Genomic DNA, 24,175 nt, shown 5'->3' with positions numbered 1-24,175 from the left:
CTCTTGAGCGAACCCCAATGCTCCATCAGAGGCCAGCGGGCACGGCGGCCCAGGATGATCTCGTTCTAAGTTTAATCTTCATCAGAAACATACCAAACAAATTACAAAGCATCCAAATGGGTGAACCACTTGCAGGAGAAGTCACCCTCTGGTGGCAAAGCGCCGTGTGATGGTGGACGGGCAGGTCTGGGGACGCGACTGTCGTGCCAAGACCAGGAGCTCAGCGTCCTGCTACGAGGAAAATAGCTCTGGGAGTCACTATATAAAACACTTTTCCCTTTTCTGAAGCCTCTCTCTGTAAAGATGTTTCGTGCCGTTAGCCAGTGCTTGCTTTAAAAAATAAAATAGGTTGTCCTCTTGGAAAATTAATTTCTCCTTAGCATAGTTACTTGCAATGTCACAGTAAATTTAGCTCTTAGCGTTGTCATCATTGCTATAAGTGAATGGAGAATAATTTAAATATTCGTATCCATTTTTAGATATGAGGCCGACCACAAAGAACAGGCAAAAGAGAATCCAAACCTTGAAACCAGTTGTCTTAAAAAGGAAATTGGAAATATGTTTTCAGTTAAATTGGGTATATATTATTAAGTTCTTATCAAGAAAATCTAATTCCATTTTAGACAGGATTACCAGTTACGCAAAAAACCCCACCAAACAACAGTGGTTTATAAATTGCATTAGTCCAACCCAATGCTAGCAAGTTTAATTAATTAAGTTTAATTAAGACTACAAAGAATCTTGGACCTTCATTACTTCTAACATTAATTTTAAAACTACTGAACAAACAATAATCAAAGTTTTGTGGGTATTTTTGTGTATTATTAATACAATTATCAGGGCTGACAAGCTTCTGTTCCAGGGCTTCATTTTCCCTATTTTTTTTTAAACAGGTAATGTGCCTCCTCCTTCAATATTTGTATTAGGTTTAATGAATTTTTAGAAATCAGAGGCATGAAGGACATTTGTATTTGTCATGGGAGAATTTGAGAACTGCCCAATTCAGACTGTCCTGAACAACATTTGTTTGGCGAAAAACTATTATAACAAATTATTAGAGTGAGATCTGATCTAAGGAAAGGTCAATATTCTTAGGAAAAAAAAAATTTCATAGTTCCCATTCTTTGAGAAATGTAACTGACGAATAAGTGCATGCCTGCTATTTTTTCAAATTTCAGATGAAGATTTGCATTTTAAAACTATGAAATATCTTTTCCAGCACAAGCTGTGAGCTACAGGCTTTTTATACCTAAGGATTTAAAAATAATTGATCACGCTGCCTATAGAATTATCCTTGGAAAAGAGAAATTGATGAGTGAAAAGTCTGCTAGTGAATGTTTACAAACTGATTTTTCGGGTCAAGCTACAAAACTGAAGTAGGGATACGAGGTCTCCTGAAAACCTATCTGAAACATATAATAATGTAAATTATGTAAATTATTCTGAGACCAAGAAAAAGATTGCTCTGCTAGGAATACTGACACACATTAACTGTTTCTCAGAAATAATTACCAGAGTAAGCTATGACAGCAGAAATTAGGGATCTGCTCAAAACATCGTTTTAGTTCAGTGAAGCTAAGGAAGTAGTGAAAGCAGAGTAACTAATTATAGCATTAATTTTTCCCGTCTGAAGGTGGACACTCTGGTTCACCTGTATGTTACTGATAATTAACGCTACCTATAGCAGTTACCTTCTCAAAAACTTACCTGCCTGGCTCTTTTTTGGTTGTTTTTTTTTCGATGGGCTGCAGGTGTCTCTGAAAGAAAAGTCATTAAAAATTAAAGTGCATTGCGAAAAGAAATAGTTTGATATGAATGGCAAAAATAAAACTAACACTGTAGTAGTTGTAAGTAGTTACAGAGAGACAGAAGTATTTTTCTTGCTTCGAGATACATATTAAAAGATTGTTGGTAAAAGTATTCATCTTTTTTCTCACCCCAGTGTTTATATTTCATTCTGTGCACAGGTAGTTGACATCACACAGGTAGATTGAGGAATTGCCTGCACTAAAAGGCAACGACAAAGTGCTGCAGGAAAGACCAAAGACACTGCTGTTGTCCACGGAGATGGTCCATGAAAATGAACAAGGCCACGCGTCACCTCACGTGACAACCAAAATCAGCCAAACCGGCATCAGCAGCAACAACCAGTCTGACCTGAGGGCATGCTCCCTCTGGAACGCAAATCCCGTTTTGAGCTACAGTACACCCTCAGGCAAGTACGTGGAGAATTAAAACATAAATAAAAGCACAGTCAAAATTAGGCACCGATAAAGTAAAACGTGTCCATTGGAGCCCCCACAGAGCATTGGTGGGCACATTAATCCAGCATGGAGGTTGTGCGAGCCAACAATCCATCCTCCTTCGAACCCCCACAAACCGACCAGTGTGTTAGATACAGAGTTCTCTCATCTGACATGTTAACCTTCTGCCTTTGGGAATTCTCCCATCTTGTCATATGGTTCCTGCCAGCAGGACCAGAACACTGGCTGGTAGCAAAGGTTCCTGTCCCCTGTGCTGGTTTTGGCCAGTGCTTGTCCAGCTCAGCCACTCCTGCCCTCAGCTGTGTTCTGTGTAGCTGCTAACGGCTTTGTAGCAGCGAGAATAAATCGTGTGCACTTAACCAGCCCTTGCTAACCCACCCCTGAGAACTGACACAGGCTCGGGAACCCTCTCACCAGCCTCTCTGCTGCTGCATCTGCAGGAGTGGGAAGCGTCTTCAGGAAGATGCTGAGATGGTGCAACTCGGGATGAAATTTGATCTTGTTGATTACACACCATCTTCTATATGCATTGTACGCATATGTTTGTATGAGTGTATCATTACTCACCTCATGTTGCTTTCAAAAAAAAGCGTTACGCATTTATGCTTTGCACTCGAAACAGCCTTCAGTTTTCTCGTGCACTTGTGTTATGTTTCAAATTGCTAAAAAATCAAAAAGCAGTATTTAAAAAATGGCAGAAAAGTATAGTGATCTGCAAGTGTAACTTTGCACTGCTGGCTTGATGCTGTTACACGGATAAGCCAATTTGCGGTGATTTAGTTCACTAAATTCCTTGTTAATTAAGAGTAATGTACCCATCCCCAGCACTTGCTTTTGTAGCTCTTCTAAGCTGAAGATTAATTTACCCACACTGCTGCAGCTCTGAACTAATGCAAGCCATATATATTTTTTCATTTTTATGGGATGAGAGTGTTAGAACAGAATTGTGTCACCAACATTCTTCCTGAATTGAAGATGCACTCAGGCATAATTGTCTATGTTAAAAAGTACAAACAAATTCAGATCTGTGCAGATAAAAATAAAAGCCAAGATTTAGAACATCTGATGGACCTCCAAGATCCGTCTGATGTTCCCAGGTATATGAGATACCAGGAATGTATATGTGAGCTCTTAAGTTATTTCTAATATGAAAGAGAAATCTAAATGGTTTTCTAAAACCTGAAACCATTTGCTGGGTGTGTTTCCTGCAATGAGGGTGTGCTGCAGTCAGTTGCTGCAAATTCAAAGCTTCCATAAAAATCCCTGATTGCTTCATGTGAACGAAGTGTAAACAATCCCGTTCTCTTTCGTCCATATTATGGCCACTGTTTCAAGCTCTAGCTACTCCTGGTGTTTCATCAGGAAACTGAAATTTTGAAGCCAAAAGATGTAGATTGAGTTGTCAACACCAGTAATTAATTCAGTGATGATCGACTAGATGCTCAGTCATTTATCTCACAAATGCATAATGCCTCTAGAATACCCCAGAGGTGCCAAAAGAAGGTCCTTGCACCATTTTTCTAACAAATTTAAATATGTTTGGCATTCTCAGTGTAACATTTTGTAGTGCAGTAACACTGGGGATCATTAAGAAACAAATGGAATTTCATATCAAATTACCAAGCCAGACCAGCAGAGTGAGCAGGGCTGTGATGGGGCAAAAACCTCGTAACCCCTCTGAGGCTTCACTTGTTCCGTTACAATTCACTAAATTAACCGTTCAAATAATTCAGCATGTCCAGACTGCAATTTTTTTGAAACAGGTACTGTGACATGGCAAGTCTTCCCAACTAACTGCTAAGCTCGTTTTCATACCAGAGATATTTTGATGAGCGTTTCAGTCTCCAGGCACTTAGGAATTGCGGTAATACAGGCTCAGGCTTCAGGTCCATCAAATCACATCCCAACAGCTCCCATCTTGTGGGAGAGATGCCAGATGGGCAACAGATTGTGGCAGAGTCCACAACAGCCACACGCTTTATTCAGAGTTAGGTTGCCAATAAATAATTATTTTCATTTTGCTCACCCTCCTTTGTGGGAGCCTTATATGTGCTCTACTGGTGCAGTCACTAGAACAGGGCAGGTACTGCAGCGTTTGACCAAAATTGGATGTTTCTTTACTCCCGAAACATTCTTCCATACACAAAAACACTTCCAAGTGACGCAGATGAACATTTTCCTTTTAAGTGGAACCCGACTGCTCTTAAACCTGGTGTAACATTTCTCCAAAGTGTGCTGGGGATGATGGATTATCTCAGTAACAGACCCGTTAGCGACTTCTCAGTTTCTGTTCCGTAACATAGAGGTCTGCAAATAAACAGTAAAAAGATAAAAGAGGTAAGAGCTATAACTTACAAAATGAGTAACTATTCTGAGGAAATCATTACAGTGAAGCGTAATGTAATGGTCTATTTTGGGAATCAGGGTCTTTGCAGTAGAATTTATAGAATTTATAACCTTTGTTGCCTAAGGAGTATCATTAGCAAATCCATGGGAGGGTTATATTTAAAAACAGGAAAAAAAAAAAAAGAGAGTGAATCTCAAATAAAACCACCAAAACCAAATCTAGCTTCTTGAACAATAAATGAGAACAACAGAAGGTAAGATCCAACAAATATTATAAGTACAGTCCTCTTTAATAAATGGCCCCAAAGGCCAATGTATTCACAGGGGAACCTCAGCAATAATTTCTCCTAAAACGATATCTTCCCTGCTTTAAATGGTCATTCTTCTCTGCACAGGCTTTATTTTTCCTCACGCAGAGTCAACTTCAAATTTAGCAATAACTTACTGGCAGAAAGTATATTTTGGCAATTTTAATAATAAAAAAAAATTAAAATGTTCCTTGAGTTTCTAGCAAAAGTGAGTACAACCCCAGATTCCTAATCGACTAACCCGTTAATGGGCTACAAATTGTAGTTTCGAATCATTCTGTCTCAGATGCTTGATACGGGCCTATTTTCTAGGAACTGGAAACTGATATTGATAGTTCACAGGAACTGTGAAACAATTTCACATCAAAAAATAGTGAATTATCACACTGAATTAAAGCAATCACTAGGGTAGATTGGTACATCTCTGTTACTATCTCATTTACAGTCCCTGCAGATCTGGCTAATTATAAACTTGAAGAAAATCTTTGACATGATTAACTGAATAGTGACTGGATAGTGGGAGCGAACAGGCATCTTACCAGCGATTTGTTTGGCTATGATAAACCAGTCAGTGATTTATCCCTGCCAACAGATGTTGGAATTGTAAACACCCCCACAATATTTTGTCCTTAAAAACACTGTAACTTGTTAAATATGGAAAACTGGCACGAAGAATATAATGCAAACGAAACTTTCCCAGTACATTCTTAAAAAATTTATGAGACTTTAAAATGTTCTGCCATTCAGTTATAAAAAGGTTTCCACAGAAACCGTCATGCAACATGACTTTTTTGCTATAAACACACTTACTGAAGTGTCCAACTTGTACATGTTCATTCTGTTTTCATGGGGAGCAAAAAACCAAAAAAAATATCCATCCTGTTCCTGTTTTCCAGCTTTATTGGCTGAAGCTACAGCGGTAACACATTTTGACTTGTTTAAAGAGATTTCTTTCATTAAGCTGCAATGGAAATACACTTAAAGAGGTTATTATTTTGCAGGAATTAGATCGTGTAAGTTTAATTACTCAACCTTTAATCTCTCCCAATTACACATGATTTGCATACATGATGCCAAGAGAATTGATATTGGGAGCAGATTAATTGAAGTGTCAGAGAGTTGGAAAACTGAAAAGAAATATACTAAAACTATTTGACCAAGTTCCCAGTTTCCTGCAGTTCTCAGCGCCAACCCATTTCGGAGCATCTGTCTGATTTCATTACCTCTCGGTGTAGTGGAAGAGTTTTAAAATTAGACAAATCCATCGGTGTTGACTAAACTGGAAATATTTGGTAATCCAACCCCAGGCTGGCCCATTGTTCAACTGGAGTGACAGTGCCCGGCTTTAAAGAGGAGACACTGCCAGTTTTCGGAGAACTTTGACGTGGCTCAGCACCACCTCTTGCTGTGCGGTTTTTCACGCAGGCGTTCCTTGTAAAAAGCGCTGACTCGACAGTCTCAAGGCCATGTTTGTCCCCTTTATCCCTCACCTTTCCCAGCCAGGTGAGGGTGGGGTTGGATGGTTCCTGCTCTTTGCTTTTTGGCCAACAGTTTCCCTTCCCCATTGTCACTGCTTTTGCTCCATTCGTGGCAATAACAGTGGAGCGCACTCGTTCAGGCAGCGCTCCAAGCAGCTGGTATTTTTGCCAGTGTCAGCTATAAAAATGTAGAATAAACCAGAACAAAACGTAGTTGTTACTGCTGGGTCCCAGCTTCTGAGAGCAGTACCATCTACTGCTGCCACTAATGAAACCAGCCCGGGGGTAAAAATATCCAAATAGCAAGTTTTTTCCACAGAACTTAGCTGAGGCCACTGTGCTTCATCTGGGAGCTGAAGCTTCCAGATCTAATAGATGTTTCTCTGCCATCAAATTCCTGCTGCTCTTCTGCTCAGGCCATTGCTGTTGCTGACACTTTCTGAGGGGTGTAGAACTGCGCTGCGTGACAAGAAAAGCCTTCGTTAAACTGAGTAGATCTGATTATTTGCAGGAAACTTTTTTTTTTTTTTTAAACTTCAGACATTTATTTTCCCTTATCATTAGATCAACTGTTTAATGAAAATCTCACTGGGAGTTTGCAGAAGAGAGGTAGAAGCGATCGAGCCTTTGCCTGGAACGCAGCAGACAACCAGCGAACTCACATTCTAGTGCGGGCTGCTGTGCAAAGTCACTTCGGACCCTCCTGTTCACACATGGCATTAGATGCGTTCCGAATTTCTGCCAGTTCGGGCTCCTTTGGGATCTGCGTACCCCAGCCTCAGGAAGTGCAAACCAAAGCAGGCAACAGAGATGGTGGAGACGCGGGGAAGCATCGGGCTTTCCTGCAGAGATGGAACCAGCGGTGTTTCTGCGCATGCCCTGGCAAATGTGCCAGCTATGTCTGGCACTTCGCTAACGAGGCTGGGGCTGCAGGACTTCACTCCTGGACTCGGGTGTCGAAATTCCACTGTAGCCTTGGCTGCGGAAACACAAGCCCTTCTGGGCCAAGGTCCTTCCGTGACTCAGTTCAGAGCACGCAAAGTAGAGAAAATAATTACCTCTCATCATGCAGAAGCGCTGCAAATAAGTAATATGAAAGTCTCGATGGCACTTAGATTACTTTTTCATAGTCAGGATTCATGGCAAAGGGGGGATTGTACAGCAAAACAACCCAACAGTTACCAAGTTAACTGCGATAGGAATTAATATTCCAAACATCGCTGGAAGCCTAGTGCAGGCTCCTTTGAAAATCCCAGCCATAGCAGAGATTCTCTTTTGAAAACAACTGAAATGGGTAGCTAAGGGCTATGAACACTGCAAATGGATCTTTGCATTTGCATAGAGCCTTTTGGATTACCTGCACTCTCTTAACTTGACCCAGGACTTCTGCATCCTATTTTTTCCCCCTTTTCTGTATTTGCTGCCAGCTTACTGCCATAATTTGTACTCTGACAGATGTACTTTCCATCCTCATCACCATTTCTGGGTCACTTCACAGAATAAAGCCTTTGAAAGTCAGGGACCTCATTTTGACCAGTTATAGTCACAATTACTGCTGCACATGTGAACATCTCATGAATTCTTATCTGTCTTCTCACTGCCAAGAGTGAGGGCAAAGATAATATTTCATGGCTTAAGTGGCCTTATAAAACATTCATGGACAAACTGTAACATACTCCTTCCAAATCACATTTTTTACCAAGGCAATAATGTAAACAAATTTTTTAAAAATCATCCTAATTAATTTTCAAGCAATATATTCTGACCATGTAAACAGCTCCTCTCTCTGGGCAGGCCAGCTGGGTTACTTGGATGGAGAACCTGCTTGTAACCTGTAGGAAAAATCAATATACTTGACAGTGCTCAAATACTGAGAGCATTAAGTCAATTCAATGGTAGTGAACGCAAACCAAAGGCAACACTCTTTTTCATTTCAAAAGAACTTGTTCTGGAAGAAGAAAAACTACAGGCAATTAATACAACTAAGTTTCAAAAACCAAACAAGTGGAAAACGGCTGTAAAGTTTCACAGTGACAGGTACGGAGGATTCAGGTATGAGCCCCAGTCAGGCAGTTAACTGCTCATTTTATGGTCTTGCTCCTCAGTCAACACAGTAAAATAATTATGGGGAGGGAAGGGCCATGGCAGCAACACCTGCAATAAAAACGGAAGAGCTATCACGCAGCTTCTTGAAACCACCGTTACATCCATGGTCCCTCCTGTATTTATCAGGTTTTGCTTTAAATAAACAATATCTTTCCCAGCATTACACTGATTCCTGCTGGGACAAGGTTAAACCGTCAGCGTTTGAAGCTGCGATTTGGCACACCTCTTGATTTGCATTTTTCCCTTAATTATTCCTTAATAGCAAAAGCTCTGGCCCTTCTCGTTGCTTCCAGTGTAAGCAAGGATGTCCAGATGCCACAAGTCAGGAGCAGTTGGTATGTCCTGGAACAAATGCGATGAAGCAGCAGTGAGGTGCAGCTCTACTACTGCTTTTACACGTAAAATTTGTAAAGGGAAAAGTGAGGGGGCTCATTGCCGTGACTTTTTGTTAGTGGTTCAAAGAGAGCTGTAACACTTACATGTATTTCTGGCAGGGCTGCAACAGAGAACACTGCAAGTACTTTCTGCCTGGCATGTCATTTTAAGAACAACAAAACAGTACTGTAGTCAAGAAAGTAATTAATATTATTGCATTTCACAATGTCTGTGCTTATTCATATTACTTTGATACATTTTGAATAAAAATGATTTCTCCCACTATAAAAAGTAGTACAGAATATGACAGTGTGGGTTAGTAAATGTATACATATAACCTGAGTTTAACACTGCGGTTTAGTTAGAGCTGGACTTAATAATGTGTTTCTCATTACATATGTGCTCCATAGCCTAACCTGATTTAAATGAACATCGGCACGAGAGCGGGCAGGCAAGTGCCTAAGCCAAAAGGTGTGCTTTTCTTTATTTGTGTTTATATTATTTTATACACAAGGAAACTATTCTGATGTTGCTTCACATAAAAAACTACAACTGGGGAGCAAATCCTCAAGTTCAAGACCTGCTGCTGCATAGCAAGATTCCTTCATACATATGCAGATGAGCAAAATACAACTTACATTCCGCTTTACGAGTCGGTAACTTCCAGAGACACTTTTGTCATGTGGTAGCAGCTTTTGGCTGAATTCCACATTCTCTGTTACATGCACAGATTTGAACAAATAAAGTCCGAAGCTCAAACTTCAAATCTGCTTCACCTCTGAATCTTAGTTAGAACAGCTTTATGGGTTCTGTAGGACTAGGAAACCCACAAAGCATTTTGTTTGAGGTTTCACACAAACTGTTATTAAAACGCACACACGGCTGAACAGTTTCTGCACTGAAAGCTGTTTTCCCTTCATGCTTAATTCTGCTGCTTGGCTGGGAACGTTGCTCTTTGCTCTAGCAGTAAGGTTAAGATTTGCCTTTTCTTCTAAAGGCAAACCTGACACAACAGTCAGTTTGTCCATCACCCAACAACTGGCATTATTTTGGATTCAAAATTAGAAATTCTAGCCAGTAGGGTCTACAGATTGACAGAGATTGTTATAGGGTGTCAGATTCAGCCCTCTGAGAACATAAAGCAGCATTATTAGATTCCCACAGGTGTCTGGTCAGCAAAAAATCCCAACCCAATCCTGCACAAACACAGCAAGTGGCAAATGCACTGCAACCGAGCTTTCAGTAGCACAGAAGAAAAAAAACCCAACTGATTTGCTTTGGTGAATCTCCGCGGTGGCTGATCACTGCCAGAAATGGTCATTTCCCAAACAGGCCTGAAAAGAAAAATTTTAAATCAATACTGTCATTTCTATGTAAAGTTTAGATATTTCAGGGGTTTTTTTATAAAAACGAGGCACTTGCCCAAATGTTTCACTCCTGTTACAGCACACATTCCAACTTAAAGGAAAGTGAAACGGAATCATTTCAATCTAGCCAGTTATCCACAGAACTATACGTTATATACAGTTTATTTCACTAGAGATTTTAATTTTATACATAGTATAAAGGGGTATCCTGATATCACACATATAGTTATTTTACCGTACTGTTTAAGAACCAATTTTTTACATAATTCAGTATTAAGTACCATATTCATTAAAATGAGTGATTTTTTTAAAAAAACCTACATATAAATGGATGTTTATCATATGCACAGTGCAAGAATGTTTTTATATCATTGTAATCACAAAATGTGAATCTAAAATACAACACTGTGATTTAAAACTAATTTATAGTTATGATGCCCTGTGTCGTAGGCAGATTGATTAATCCTTGTTAAATTCCAAACAGCAGCAGCTTAAAAATCATCATTTCCGAAAGATACCTTCCACAGTAACCCGAGTTTTACAAAACACTGGTTTATCCCTACTCCTCCTCCTGACGGTGTCCTAAACAAACCAGAAGAATGGCACAGATTTCATTTGGAATTATCTGGTAACTAATGCTAAACAAATTTTTTATCACTTCCACACAGGAAACCTTTAAGGATGATAGAAGATGGAGAGGTTTTTGGGCAGAATTCTCAGGATTTTAGTAACGGAGTATAGGATTTCTCCTCTGCCAATCAGAAGAAAATACTGTAATATAAAATCAGGCTGTAATATTTACAGAAAACAATTGTGGAAAAGCAAGCATTCATCATGTAAACACGTCAGAAACGACTTCTTCATTTTCCCTTTTGCAGAGCGGGGCAGTGGATGAATATCAGCTCATCAGAAACAGATGTCTTCCTCGGAAGAACCACTTCACCATCACAGGATATACGTGGTAGTTGTGGAGAATTGCTAACATGTTTTCTCCCCTCCCTCCCCCCAAAGTTTCGAGTTCAATAAATAGTAGAAAAATAATCCTTTACTTAAAAATCTTGAGATGCATTGTCCTGGGTTCCATACAGCAAGTGCGGCGCAGTGAACTTTCTATGCGCCAAACAAACCGCAGAGAAACCAACAGCCTTTCACCCCCCACCTCCTTCTGGCACTTTTTCCATCTTCAGCTGCACGATTTCTGCTCTTCCAGTTAAGGAAACCAAATAATCTCTGGCTCTTTTAAGCTCTCTCTCTCCTCCTGGCTCAGCATAACAGGGCTGCCAAAGCTTCAGCTGCTGTATAAACTCACGTCCCTCTTTTTGGAGGTCTAACATGCCTCCTGCTCCATTTTATTAAATGTTATGGCAGGTCCATTCATCAAGCGCATTCCCCTTCCATTCCGGAGCCAACCTTACATTTATAAAAATGTAAAGCTCTTCTGCCTCACCATTTACTCAGGAAGTTCGTTAAATGGTTCCTGGTGAAAAGCACAGAACCAAAGCTGCCGTTTGCTGCATGGATCACTGTTCACAAGTTCTGTCTGTTGGTTTTTTGTTTGTTTTTTTTTTTGGGGGGTGTTCATTAGCATTCTGCGTCCACTGTGTGTACGGTGACCGCAGCCTGTAAGTGGTGGCTGTGGTGGAGGGTCGGGTGGTGCAAGCGGTAGTGGTGGAACTTGTGACTCAGCAGGGCGGCCGTCTGGGGCGGCGTGTCCAGCTCCAGGTCCTCGTCGTGGTTTCCAACGTCCACGCCGGCCGACAACGGGTCGTTATTGCATGGAGGGTTTTCGCTGTCTTCCTGAGGACTCATAGTGCTGTAGCCTGGAAAATAAATCAGCAGGATGGAGAATTAAAAGCAAGACTAAAAGGTCAATATTCCACGGTGCTGACTGCTGCAGCCTTCACGGAATCAGGCATGGTCAGTGCTTTGTGAAGAATAAAACAATTGGTTTTCTTTAATTAGTCTAAAAAGAAAAAAACCCCAAACAACAACAACACCACCACCACAACAACACCGCCCCCCCCCCAAAAAAACCCCACACCAAAAACCCAAACAAAACCAAAACCCACCAAAACCAAACAAACTAACCATAACCCACAGCATCCTCGCCTGTAGGTTCACAATAGATCCCTTTTCTTGTCACTGTCTTTATAAACTTTGTGGACCTACGGTCTGTACCACAAACAGTAAAAACCAATCCCGCATTCAGCAGTTTGTCACGGTACAATTGCTGGCACTGATTTTAAAACCAAAACATAACAGATTTTTTGGCGGGGGGGAGAGAGGGGGTGTTATCTTTTAAAATATTACTTGGATTTCTACAAACAGTCAAGAAACTCGTGGGATCCGCTACCGTCTCTATTCCAAACCACTATATCAAACCACAAATCTCTGTATCAAACTACATGTTTCCTAGGAAGGTTCACCAGCTATTGTATCTGGAGGCAGCAAAACTTCACATCGCCTTCTTGTCTGATCACAGTATTTTATTTTCAAAAGGAAGAGAGCACTTGTCACCTGGGAGGGACTATTTGCACAACCCAAGCAGATGTTGAATGCTGGTGAGCTTTCCGTCCAGCGGAGCACGCACACACAGTGAACTCTGGGCTCCTTCGGCTCAAATATCTGCTGCTGGAGGCGGAGAAGTTCAAAAACCCAGATCAGCGTCTGGAGGAGTAAGGAGACACTGCACTCCCTGGGATATCCTGAGGAAATGATGTCACCCCAACGCCAGCTCACAGCTAACCCTTGCAGGACAAGATCCGGCTTTCGCAGTTTTTCTTAACAGGTCAGAGATTTGCTGTCCTTTTCTTTTGAAGCAGGTGCTCGTAGTTACTATGAAATTTGGATTTGCCACTGAAACCGGCTGCTACCCCCTCAAAACTGGTTTGCAGTACAAGTGAGATCACCTCAGTATTTCTAAATGCAAAAACACAAACAAAATTTAAAAGGGAAAAAAAAAAAAAATCTCGCTTTAATCAGAAAAATAATCCTGAGCAAACTTTGGCCAAGAGCTGAAAAACCAGTAGTGCTTCTGAGCATCTCAGTCAGGTTTTCCGCTTGAGATACCTAAAAGGAGTGTGTTAAAAATACCAGGCTGAGTACCCAAAGCTGCTTCTCATTTCCTATGGTCTGAGTCATGGTTTCTGGCTGGGGAAGACAACTGGGCAGCCCTTTGAAGAAGAGGGAATTACAGAAACTAAAAATAGAAGCACACGTGTCAGAAATAGGTAGTTACCCTGCTAACCCAGACCTCTAGACTAGGAAGAAGGGACAGATTTGCTGGGAATGTAAGAAATGGAACAAAAGGAGCATTAGTCGTGCAAATCTGCCTCAGCACAGGTCATCTGGCCCCAAATCCAGGGTAATTCCTCCTAGAGCACGATTGCTTCTCCGACATCTGTTCGTCCAGGTTCCAAGGCTTTGGCCTTCAGATTTCCTGTCCCTCGGCAATTCCATTAGCGCAACCACCGCCTTAATAATTGCACAGGTCTGCTGTGCCACAGCAACAGCGACACACAGCCGGAGCGGACGTCTGTGGCAGACTGCCTTGTCTATCCCTCCTCATTTATATTAAGCCTCCTCATGAGTCAACAGCATGATGCCCGTCTAATAGCTTTCAAGATTTAAGGAGACTTAGTCTCAGGGCATGAGAGACATGTCAAAATTCCCTGAACACCCTGAAGTGTGTGTGTGGCAAACACAGATGGCTGAATAACCTTGGTTGCTACACACGTACACAGTTAATGTTGATCATTAGCATCTCTCAGAGGGCTGGACCAGCTCTGCTGGGAGGACAGGCTGAGAGAGTTGGGGGGTTCAGCTGGAGAAGAGAAGCTCTGGGGAGACCTTATTGCACCTTTCCGCACTTAAAAGGGGCCGATAAGAAAGATGGGGACAGACTTTTGAGCAGGGCCTGTTGTGACAGGACAAGGGGTGATGGTTTTAAACTAAAGGAGGGAGAATCAGGCCAGACACGAGGAAGAAATTTTTTTACAACGAGGGTGGTGAGAGCCTGGCCCAGGCTGGCCAGAGAGGTGGTGGCTGAACCATCCCTGGAGACATCCCAGGCCAGGCTGGACGGGGCTCTGAGCAACCTGAGCTGGTGCAGATGTCCCTGCTTGTGGCAGAGAGCAGAGCAGGAGAGACACTGACCTCATTGCAAGGGATTTCCTTTTTCTCATTAAGAAGGAGAGGCCCATTGTCTCAACTGAACATCTACATTGATGGGGTTGGCGGTGGAAAAAGAGTGTGGTAAACGCAGTGCCACTGCTGTGGGTCTGAACCCGGTGAAGTTGGCAGGACCCAGAACCAGCCGGGGGGAGCAGGACACGGAGCTGCTGCTTTCCTACTGCTCTGGCAAAACCAGCTCCCTTGCTGGACAGTCTCACCTACTGAGGTGTGTCAAAACTGCTGAACTGTGGAGCAATAAAGGAACAAAGGTGTTTAGAGTTTGGTTTTGGCAACGTGTCAGAGATCTGAAGAAAACCGATTAACCGCAATCATCACCCTGGGGCCAGGGCAGCGGTTCCAGGTCTTACCGTGGTCACTTTCCGTTCCCGATCGCCCCCAGTACCGGCGTCTGCGTTCAGGGCTGTGCGCGTGTCGCTCTATCACCGCTGCTATGAAGCGAGTGTTACTGACTGCGAGAGAGAAAGAAACAGAAGTGGATTTAAATAAAGTGCTTGTACTGAATTGTACCAGGGGGACAAATCATGCACAGGGGAATGCACCTTCTGCAAACTAATTCTTCTCAAATACCATTTCTTTTAAGAAGACTGTCAAGTGACAAAGAAGTAGAGATGGTGTTTAAATGTGGGATAAATGAAGATCCAGTCAAACTCATTCACCTCATCTGCTTGGAATAATAGAAGTTAGAGAACTATTGTGCCAATGCTAAAGAACCTGTGGGAGCACTGAAAGCCAACTCAAAATGAAACTAAAAAGGACCTGGAGGAGCAGTAGATTCAAGCCATGGAACTCAGATATGCTTATTTTTCAGTTTTTGAGTGTTGACAGAGTTTTGAATCTTGGGGATTGTTTTAGTTCTGTTTTGGTGAGGGCCCAGAGACAGGGATCTGGTCCAAGTCTGGAGCTCTCCCAGACTTCAGGTGCACCGACCCATCTTTCAGTACAGCAGTATCATACACAAAGTGCCATTTCACTGAATGCTAAAGAAGTACGAGCATCCCCAATCAAGGCAAATAAGATTTACTGCCACTTTCGTTGAATGTATGTGCCAGACTTGGCCTCTCCTTTCCAAGGCTGAGCAAAGGGAGGAGTTTTCCACAGCCTGTACTATCACAATTACAATTTTTAAGCTGATCAGAGCTATTTCTGGAAGTGGTCGTGATGGGGGAGCATAAGGGGCAAATCCCCACACATCGTCACGATGTGTCTTTTAAAACTAAAATAAACCCCGTGATTTTTCAGCACGAGACTATGGGTGCACTGGAAGTTACAGTTTAAGTTAAAATATTGTTCTGTCATTTTCTACTGCTGATCGGCACAGGGTTTCCTCATGTATTTTTAATCCTAGCATATTAAGAAAACAAACAGCTCATTTACTCTTAACCTAAGATTTTTTTTTTTTTTTTTTAACAGCAAAGTGATTTGGTACTTACTGATTCCTCTGTCTTCATGGCTGTCATCATCTCTCTCGTCCCTATCATTTTCCAGGTTCGACATGCGCACTGACATTTCTACACACCATTACAAACAGAAAAATGCAACTGTTAAGAGAAAAATTTGGGGTCATCTTACTAACGGCTGTCACCCTGGTCATACGGTGGAAACACTTTGCGTTGCTGAGTGAAGAAATGAAGTCTGAGCTCTTTTTCCAAGCTAGACGGGGCTGGTGATACTAGGAAAATTATATTCCCCAACTCCCCCTGAAAAGAACAGGATTTAAAGTTTTGAAGAAAGTGAACTAATTCAAAATAGAGCTGGGGTATAATCAAATCTAGAGGTAACGAACCCTGAGTGTACTTCTCACCTCTCTATCTTTCTACCTGTATCCTTTTTCCCAAAATTTAGGGGTTTTATCTACGAATAACACATCCCATGAACATCACACAGACCAGAAGCAGGGAACACACGGGAAAAAAGGCACATCCCAAACAGCCCAAGCAGAAAGGGCATGAAAACGGTAATACTCCCAACTTTAGCTCTAGAAAAAGAGTAACTTCAGCTTCCTGACAAGAAGCGCAGGTTAGGGTTTTGGGGCAGAGCCTCTTTGCGTGGCAGCAAGGCTGGCTGCACCCAGGAGAGGGCAGCAACACACAGGCCCCCTGGACCAGACCTCACTGAAAGAGCGGTTGGCAAAAGGGAAAGAAAACAGGGCCAAGCATTGAAACAAAACCAAGGAAAGAGGTTTAGCCTTTTTATTTTGTAGTTGGTTCTGGTTTGTTTTTAATTCCCATCCTACTATTTCTCTCTCCAGAGTTATCAGCTCACCCTGGGCAGCCAAAGGTGACATGTGCTGGTGACTCCTCCGATGGATCTGGTGGCGATAGGCGTACACCGCCAGGACAAGCACCATGATGCAGCCCATAATGCCTCCAGCCACTGGGCCGACCGGTGCACTTTTGATCATGTTCAGAGTGATCACCTCATCTCCTAAATCAAAAGGGACAAAACAGGGGGGGAAAAACCATAAATACTCTGCAGAAAGGTTTAAATCAACATCTCTGAAGATTAGAGAAGATCTTGAAGGCTTTCTAGGGGCTGAACTGTGCATACATAGGACAGCACAATTTACATAGAAGAAATTCAGAGAGGTTACAACTTAAGGACAGGAAAGTATAGCTAGACTCAGCTACATGTCAATATTTTAAAAAATGTAACACCCACAACAGGCCTGGTGCTACTTCTTTACTGCTTAATGCCCTATTTATGCTAATTTACCACTAGCATCAAAGGTCAATGTGTTATGTGAAGCATGCTCTGACACTGAAAATGCACATTACAGAATGCAAACAGTTAAATGCAGCACCTGCCCAGCCAGGCAGAGTTACCTATTGCTCCCAAGTCATCCACGTAGGGGCTCTTGGCTCCCACGATGCCGCCGAAGCATTCCTTCTGCGGGGCACAGTACGGCTTATCCAGGTGGGTCTTCCCATCGCTGTCCACCATGCACCACTCGCAGTCCAACACGCCAAAGCAATCCCTGAAAATTAAAATGAAAGGAAACCATATTGACTTTCAAGTTCAACGGTTCTCGTTTGGCATAGCTCAGTCTATTTTAGAATCGTGAAACAGAGGAAGGCCAAAATCATCTGTAAACTCTCACATATGTAATGTTTAGCCACAAGAAGCTTCCAATTAAAATGCTCAAGGACCACAAGGGGAATCCCGCATGGAAGGTGCATCTTCCAAGTCTGTTTGCTTTGGTTTTTTTCCTCCATCACTCAGCCTGAGCAAAGGGAGAACTTCCTACTCATAACTCCTCCAACAAGACATTTCTCAGCACGGTGAAGTCTGACTACGGTTCCACCCTTTCTCTGCAGCCCTTTGGAAGACGGAAGGAAGGATTTGGGAAGTCTGGTCAGAGCACGATACGTTCCAGCAATCTCAGTTGCCTGGCAACCGCTCCTAACTAGCAGAAAAAATAAGTCCTCAAGCTTCTCTACCTAACGCCAGGAGTAGAACGGAGAAACTAGAAGCTGACAGGCAGCTGCTGTCTCTAACGTGCTCCAAAGTCACCACCGTGCCAGTGCTGTCTGCTTGCTGCGAGCGCTGCAGCTGCACGTCTCCCAGCAGACACGCACACATGGCAGCACGGGCCATGCTGCTAAAAGGAAGAATTTGTCGCCCTTTCAACAGCAAATCCGACGGTTCTTGAAGTCACAAAGTTTGAAGGGAAAGCCATTTGTTTGCTATTAACGGTGTTCTGTGACTCGAATGGGAATCTGGAGGTCTGCTGTTTCTGCACTGCAGCATGTGTCATCATTGATATTACTCTTATTTTGGCATCATGGTTTTTTTTTTTCTTCGAAACGTGTAAGGAAGAGCTATTTTCACTGAATTCTTTCAAGAACACAGTCTATTTGGAGGGATGGAGAAGGTCACTTTACCCGCTCTCTGTCCTCTGGTTGCACTGGGTGTTAATACACTGCGGGAGAGCGTCCTGCAGGCTCAAGTCGATGGCCGTGAAAGTCATTGGCTCCTGATGAACTTCACAACTCGGGTTCCTATATTGGGGGAAAAAAGTAAAGCCTCTTACTACAAAAGCAGCCAAAGCACAATCAAGGAAAAACATCATTTTTACCTATTACATATTATCTGCGTAACTATACTAAAACTACTGTCTGTTCTAGCCTGTATCAGCTGTGAGTAAACATGAACAAACAAGTGATTTTGTTAATTCTCACCTGTTTTCGGCGTTAGTGAGGTTGCCAGTACATTCATTTACCTCCAGAGGGCACTCACAAGGGCACTCGCATTCGTTCTGTTCCATTCTTTGGGGTCAGAGAACACACAAAAAATTGCATCAGACATCAGGCCCTGATTGCAACCCCACAGTGCAGCTGCATGAGGGCCGTTCCCCACGTTCGGAACCTCCCTCCTTCCCCCAAGAACACCGGGATTGCTTCTGTTCTGCACTGCGACTGAGGACAAGGCAATAACGGAGCCTTTCTGCTCTGTTACCCACCCCCTGGAATTTCAGAAGCGAAGACCCCGGCCAAGTCTCAGACCCAGACGCAAGGATCGCTCTTGCAGCAAACGCATAACGATGCTGGTGTGGGCAAAACCTCCTGCAAGCACCTGGACCCCCTCGATGAAAATCTAAGTCAATCCATATAACATTGTGTGTATTAATATGCCAGAACAAAGGGCCTGATGCACAGATAACTGAATCTGTGGTGGTCTTTAACATTATCTACCCAAACTTGTCAAGAACAAACGACCCTGCGTTTTTATACGCTGAGGATGAGAGTTGGCTAAGTCACCGTGCCCCTTACGCACAGCACAGGTAAAGCAACTATTTGTTTTCACTCCAGTTTTGCGCTGCAAGTTTTCATTCAGCTTATAAAACAAAGGTGTTTTTCTAAAACTGAGATGAAGGAAGCGGGAAGAAGGAAAGGGCTGGGGCGGCACGTCCGCGCTGCTCACCGGTGGCAGTTGAGGCACAGCCTGTCCACCATGCTGCAGGCGCAGAACGCCAGGGAGTCGCAGGTCTCGTTGACAATTCCCACAAAGGCGTTGGTGCCCGGGATCCTCGTCAGCCTGTACTTGGAGCAGTGGCTGCCGTGCACAAGGTTAGTCAGATCACCCTAGGAAAAAAAGAAAAGTAGTGTTAACGGTGTAGAAGAAAACTTTCCTCCTTCCACGGAGCCGAGGGAACACAAATGCCACCTTCACAAATAAGAGGTTGATAAAATTGTTCATCAACCTGTTGAGTTTTGCTTCCAAGCTACTGCTGGGTGGAAAGACTTTGCTGAAGATAGAAAAAAAAAAATACACTTTGCTTGTAAACATTACGAGATGTGGCAGCGTCAGAGTCCAATACTCCACTTCCCTCCTTCACATGGCTCACCGAGCCGGCCCCACCGCGCCAGTCATCGCTGACCCCCCCAAAGACACTCCGCTCTGACGGGGAGGCACCGGCACGACTTGTTGAAAACTTCCTGGCACATTTACTATAAAAAAATCCACCACAGCGCTGTGCAGCTGTGATCTGTTTGGTAGGCAGGCTCGTTCCTGATTCCTATTTACATGCCACAATCTGAAGTTTTCACTCTGTCCTATACAATTTCCTTTACAGTAATATACTTTCTGGTTTGCATTTCAAGCGTGGGGAAAATGTTTAAGCCTAACTGACATAAATCGGTCTATTCTGACATAACTTTCAAATATTTGTGACACTCATTTCCCACCTTCTCCTCCCAGTAATAATTGAAAAGTATTTTTTAAAGAGCAGCTTCTCCCACAGAGCTTAACATCTTTGGAATAATTCTGCAGCGATCTGTGGTGCTGCAATTGGCATTCACAGCGCAGCGAGAGCCGACAGCCCCTGGCTTAGACCTCTGAGCACCCAAAGGAGCCCAGATGACCCACAGGGACCGCAGAGTGTTCACATCTCCAAAGGCTGCAGTTTGACGAACGATAGTCTGAAAATGTTCCTGCAAGTTGCACCACTAAATACATGTATTCAGCCATCCACCTAAAAAGTAAGTTATTAGAGACCTTCACTACCCATGTCACAGGAGAATGTGACACTGGTTGGAAGCCAGAGGTCAGGAGAGGATCCAGAACAAAAAATCCCAACTCTTGCTGGAAACTCCTCACCCAGAGCTTTTTTTCATGATGCTGGATGAGACTTTGCAGACATCAAGCACACAGCTGGCCAGCGATCACATCCGTGATCAGAAAATCATAGGAAGGGCCCTTCCCAGGTCCCCCAGTGCCCCCCCTGCCATGAGCAGGGACATCTGCACCAGCTCAGGTTGCTCAGAGCCCCGTCCAGCCTGGCCTGGGATGTCTCCAGGGATGGTTCAGCCACCACCTCTCTGGGAATCTGGGCCAGGCTCTCACCACCCTCGGGGCAACAATTTCTTCCTCATGTCTGGCCTGAATCTCCCTCCTTTAGTTTAAAACCATCACCCCTTGTCCTGTCACAACAGGCCCTGCTCAAAAGTCTGTCCCCATCTTTCTTATCGGCCCCTTTTAAGTCCGGAAAGGCGCGATGAGTTGCTTCCACGTCAACTGACTCCTGTGCAGCCCAGCTCGCTGGGTTTGTGTTTGGAGCGGCTGAGCGGCCGCCAACCCACACGGCAGTTTGGCCTCCAGCCGCGTCTGCTGATCCTGGCAAGGATTTGCGTTTCCACCAAGAGAAACCCAACCCAACCAAAGTACATTCAAAAGCAAAATAAAACAGAAAAAAGACACTTACCACTAAGCTGGTATTAAATTTATAAAACCGCTGAACTGTTCTGTCACTGAAGCTGTTGCAGAGGTTTTTCTTGACGAAGTTTGGGTGGTTCAGAATGTCGTTTGCTACCAAAGGCTCCTAAGTGAAAAAAAAAGAGTAGGATTTTATACCTTTTAAATCAGACACAAACAGCAGCTTCTCTACAGTCCTTACCGCCTCAGCGATTAGAAGAGGCGGGAACAAACCAAGAAAAAAGGAGCCGGACCTTGTGCGTGATGTGCTGCTGCTCCACCGGCGCGTGTCCCTTGGGATCGATGAGCGTCGGGTGAGCCACCAGGTACCCTCTGTCCTCCATGATGAAGCACCTGCCCCGCAACAGAGAACGGAGACCCCCGTTAGAGAAACACACCCACACCAAACACCATCTTAAATTTACAGAATTGTTAAAGGCTTCCGTTTATTAAAATAACAGGGCCATTAAGCAAACTCCCTGGGGAATGTCTCTAAAGAATATATTGGGTATTTCCCTGAAGCTTTTAAATGTTACTGTTGCAGCAAAGCCTGGACTGTGGAGAACTTGAAAATCGAACCGATTAGAAACAGAAAGGAAAAGCGATCAGTGCATTGTCTTGTCTGATCTGGGAAGATCCAGAAATAAATTAAGCATAATGAACTTGGAAAGCTTTAACAGTGTATGAATCTACTACATTACTAATTAAACAGAGATTTCACACTCTCCTGTATTAACCTCCAGCCTCAGAATTCAATTTTAGCGGGGAGATATATCACTCCTGTTACATTCTCAGCCTTCCCAACCTTTCCTCTTCGCCTTAGTTTCCCATGTGATCTCAGGGAAATAACGTCAGATCTGTGCCTCTATCTTGAAACTGCGAGGTTTTAATCCACGATGTTTTTGGCATCTCCGGTTTCCATAGCCGCAGACGGGGAAGGCGGAGGAGCAAGCGGCTCTGAGATCTGCAGAATCGGTGGCCACAGAGGGGAGACGGGAGGAGGTTAATGCGGCCACAATGCTCCGAAGAGCTCAGCAGGGCAGCAGCCGCGTCCCCGGCACCGCGGGGCTTTGCCTGGGCCCCTGCGGACACTTGGGGCGGCTTTAAAGTCTACGATTCCCATGGCAATCTGCAATGTAAAATTCTACCTGTGTCCTAAAGCCCTGCCTGTGTCCTAAAGCTCTGCCTACATCGGCTCACGGAGGGAAAGAGCAGATTTAATTTGAAGAGATCAGCGCGGAATAGATGGGACAGCAACGCTTGAGGTATACAAGGGAGTCATGAAAACTTGTACTTGGGTTTTTTTTTACTGCCCCAAACTGGGTTTTGCATTAGAAATTGTGATGTTGCGTTTTCTCTTCTTTTTTTTTTTTATTTTCTGAAAGATGCTATAGGGAACAGGAGAACGAGTAGGCTTGTGGTTACCCCAGAATGACTGCAGAGAGAAAAAGCAGAGACATATACTGAAAAAACCCTTAGTACCTGCGAGCCTTTACACAGGGGCTGTTAAGCATTAGATCCAGCTTCTACGTTAGAATGGTCTAACCAAACATTCAACAATATGCTTGAAATTCATCATTTAGGGAGTGTAAGAACAGAATAAAGCATCTGACCCCACTGATTATGAATAGTTTTTAACTGGTGGGGAAGGAATGCCAAACCAGAAATGTTTGGTTTGGGTTTTATACACCATAAAATGTATAAAAAAATACCCAAACCAAACCAGAAGAGAAATGGGAAGATTGCAGAAAACCACTTCCCTTTCCAAATTTAAGGTTTAAAAACAAACAAAGAAACAACAATGCCCAAACCATGTTGTCGAGTTACTCCAGATCCACACAGAATCTGCCCCCACCCTCTAGCACGTGATTTTTGAAAAAAGGGGAAAGAGGAACAATTAAGATACACAAGGGTCAAAACAAAATTAAATACTCCAGATGAAATCAGACTTCTTCTGACTACTGCTGTGCTACGTGTTTCTGAGAAAAATATAACAAAACTATATTTTTAAAATCATAGTTAAAATAACTACAGATAATACGTCATTATTACATGCTCACAGTAACTAAATAGGCAAAATGAAAACAAACAGAAGAGAATGGGAAGTGTGTTCATTTAATACAGAATGGGTTTTTGCCCAGGATTTCAGTGAAGTCTAAATATAACAAAAATAATAATCAGTTATCTTGTGCAGACCGTTCACTCAGCTGATGAGTTTGCTCTTGAATAACAAAAAAGTCCATATAATCATCATGAGAAGAACAAGCACAAATTTTAGTGGGAATCAGAGAACACACATTGAAAGTAACAGAATCCCAGAAAAAATTAAGTTGAAAAGTTCATCGGGGTCATCTAGTTAAAGGGAAAGAAAACAGCTTTAGATGTATATTGCCTGGAAGGAACGGCTTTACCTTATTTTGTTTCCACCGTCTTGGTTACAAACTGGCAGCAGGTCCATGAGAACTTTGTAGAAGTATCGAAGGGTGAAGTCGATGCCCATCACTGCCACCGAATGTCCTGAAGACATCTGTGCGCTGCAAAGAGGGCAGGAAAAAAAGGAAGAAGGCTTTGACAGTGGCATTAATCATTAATATTCTAATTACTTGGTTCCCTACTTGAAAAGGGGACTGGTTTTTCTGGCATACAAATGCCCAGCTCAAATCCAGACCTCCATGCTGAAGCTCAGTTCACCCTGTTCGTGTTTAAATGAAGTTAAAACCGCTGTAAACGGAGAGAACAGCGTCTTAACAGTGTTAGGTACTTGCTGCAAATCCTGAAGCCTCTTCAAGTTAAATTGCACCTTACGCAAGCAAACCATGGATATGGGAGACAGCCCAGCGAGGACGGATCACACCCTGGAACCTCCCTCGGCTCTTACAAACACCCCTACCACCTACAGAAATTAGGATTAAAAATTTCCCCCCCGCCCCCAAACAACGGCAGGACGCAGCTGCTGCGTTCCCAGCACCCGAACTCCCGCAGCCTCGGGGGGTTCCGTCCTGCACGGCTCCGCTTTGCGCAGCCCCCACTGTCGGCAGCTGAATGCA

The 24,175-nt window shown here is 43.3% G+C and overlaps 1 protein-coding gene across 1 annotated transcript in view; it reads right to left on the bottom strand.

Annotated features, from left to right (window-relative positions):
* Positions 1–9,036: 9,036 nt before the first annotated feature.
* CACHD1 (cache domain containing 1) overlaps positions 9,037–24,175 on the bottom strand; it is a 104,232-nt gene continuing 89,093 nt past the window's right edge. The window contains exons 17-27 of the mRNA XM_065655746.1: positions 23,540–23,662; positions 21,383–21,482; positions 21,139–21,255; positions 19,359–19,519; positions 18,617–18,703; positions 18,320–18,436; positions 17,261–17,412; positions 16,701–16,862; positions 15,869–15,946; positions 14,786–14,887; positions 9,037–12,064 (exon numbers count right to left, since the gene is read on the bottom strand). Of these exons, the coding sequence (XP_065511818.1) occupies positions 11,826–12,064; positions 14,786–14,887; positions 15,869–15,946; positions 16,701–16,862; positions 17,261–17,412; positions 18,320–18,436; positions 18,617–18,703; positions 19,359–19,519; positions 21,139–21,255; positions 21,383–21,482; positions 23,540–23,662 (1,438 nt within the window). The 3' untranslated portion in view covers positions 9,037–11,825. The remainder of the gene's footprint in view (positions 12,065–14,785; positions 14,888–15,868; positions 15,947–16,700; positions 16,863–17,260; positions 17,413–18,319; positions 18,437–18,616; positions 18,704–19,358; positions 19,520–21,138; positions 21,256–21,382; positions 21,483–23,539; positions 23,663–24,175) is intronic.

This window comes from Caloenas nicobarica, chromosome Z (assembly GCF_036013445.1).
Source record: "Caloenas nicobarica isolate bCalNic1 chromosome Z, bCalNic1.hap1, whole genome shotgun sequence".
Lineage (NCBI taxonomy): Eukaryota > Metazoa > Chordata > Aves > Columbiformes > Columbidae > Caloenas > Caloenas nicobarica.
The sequence above is the reverse complement of the archived record's forward strand: the minus strand, read 5'-3'. Positions and strand labels throughout refer to the sequence as shown.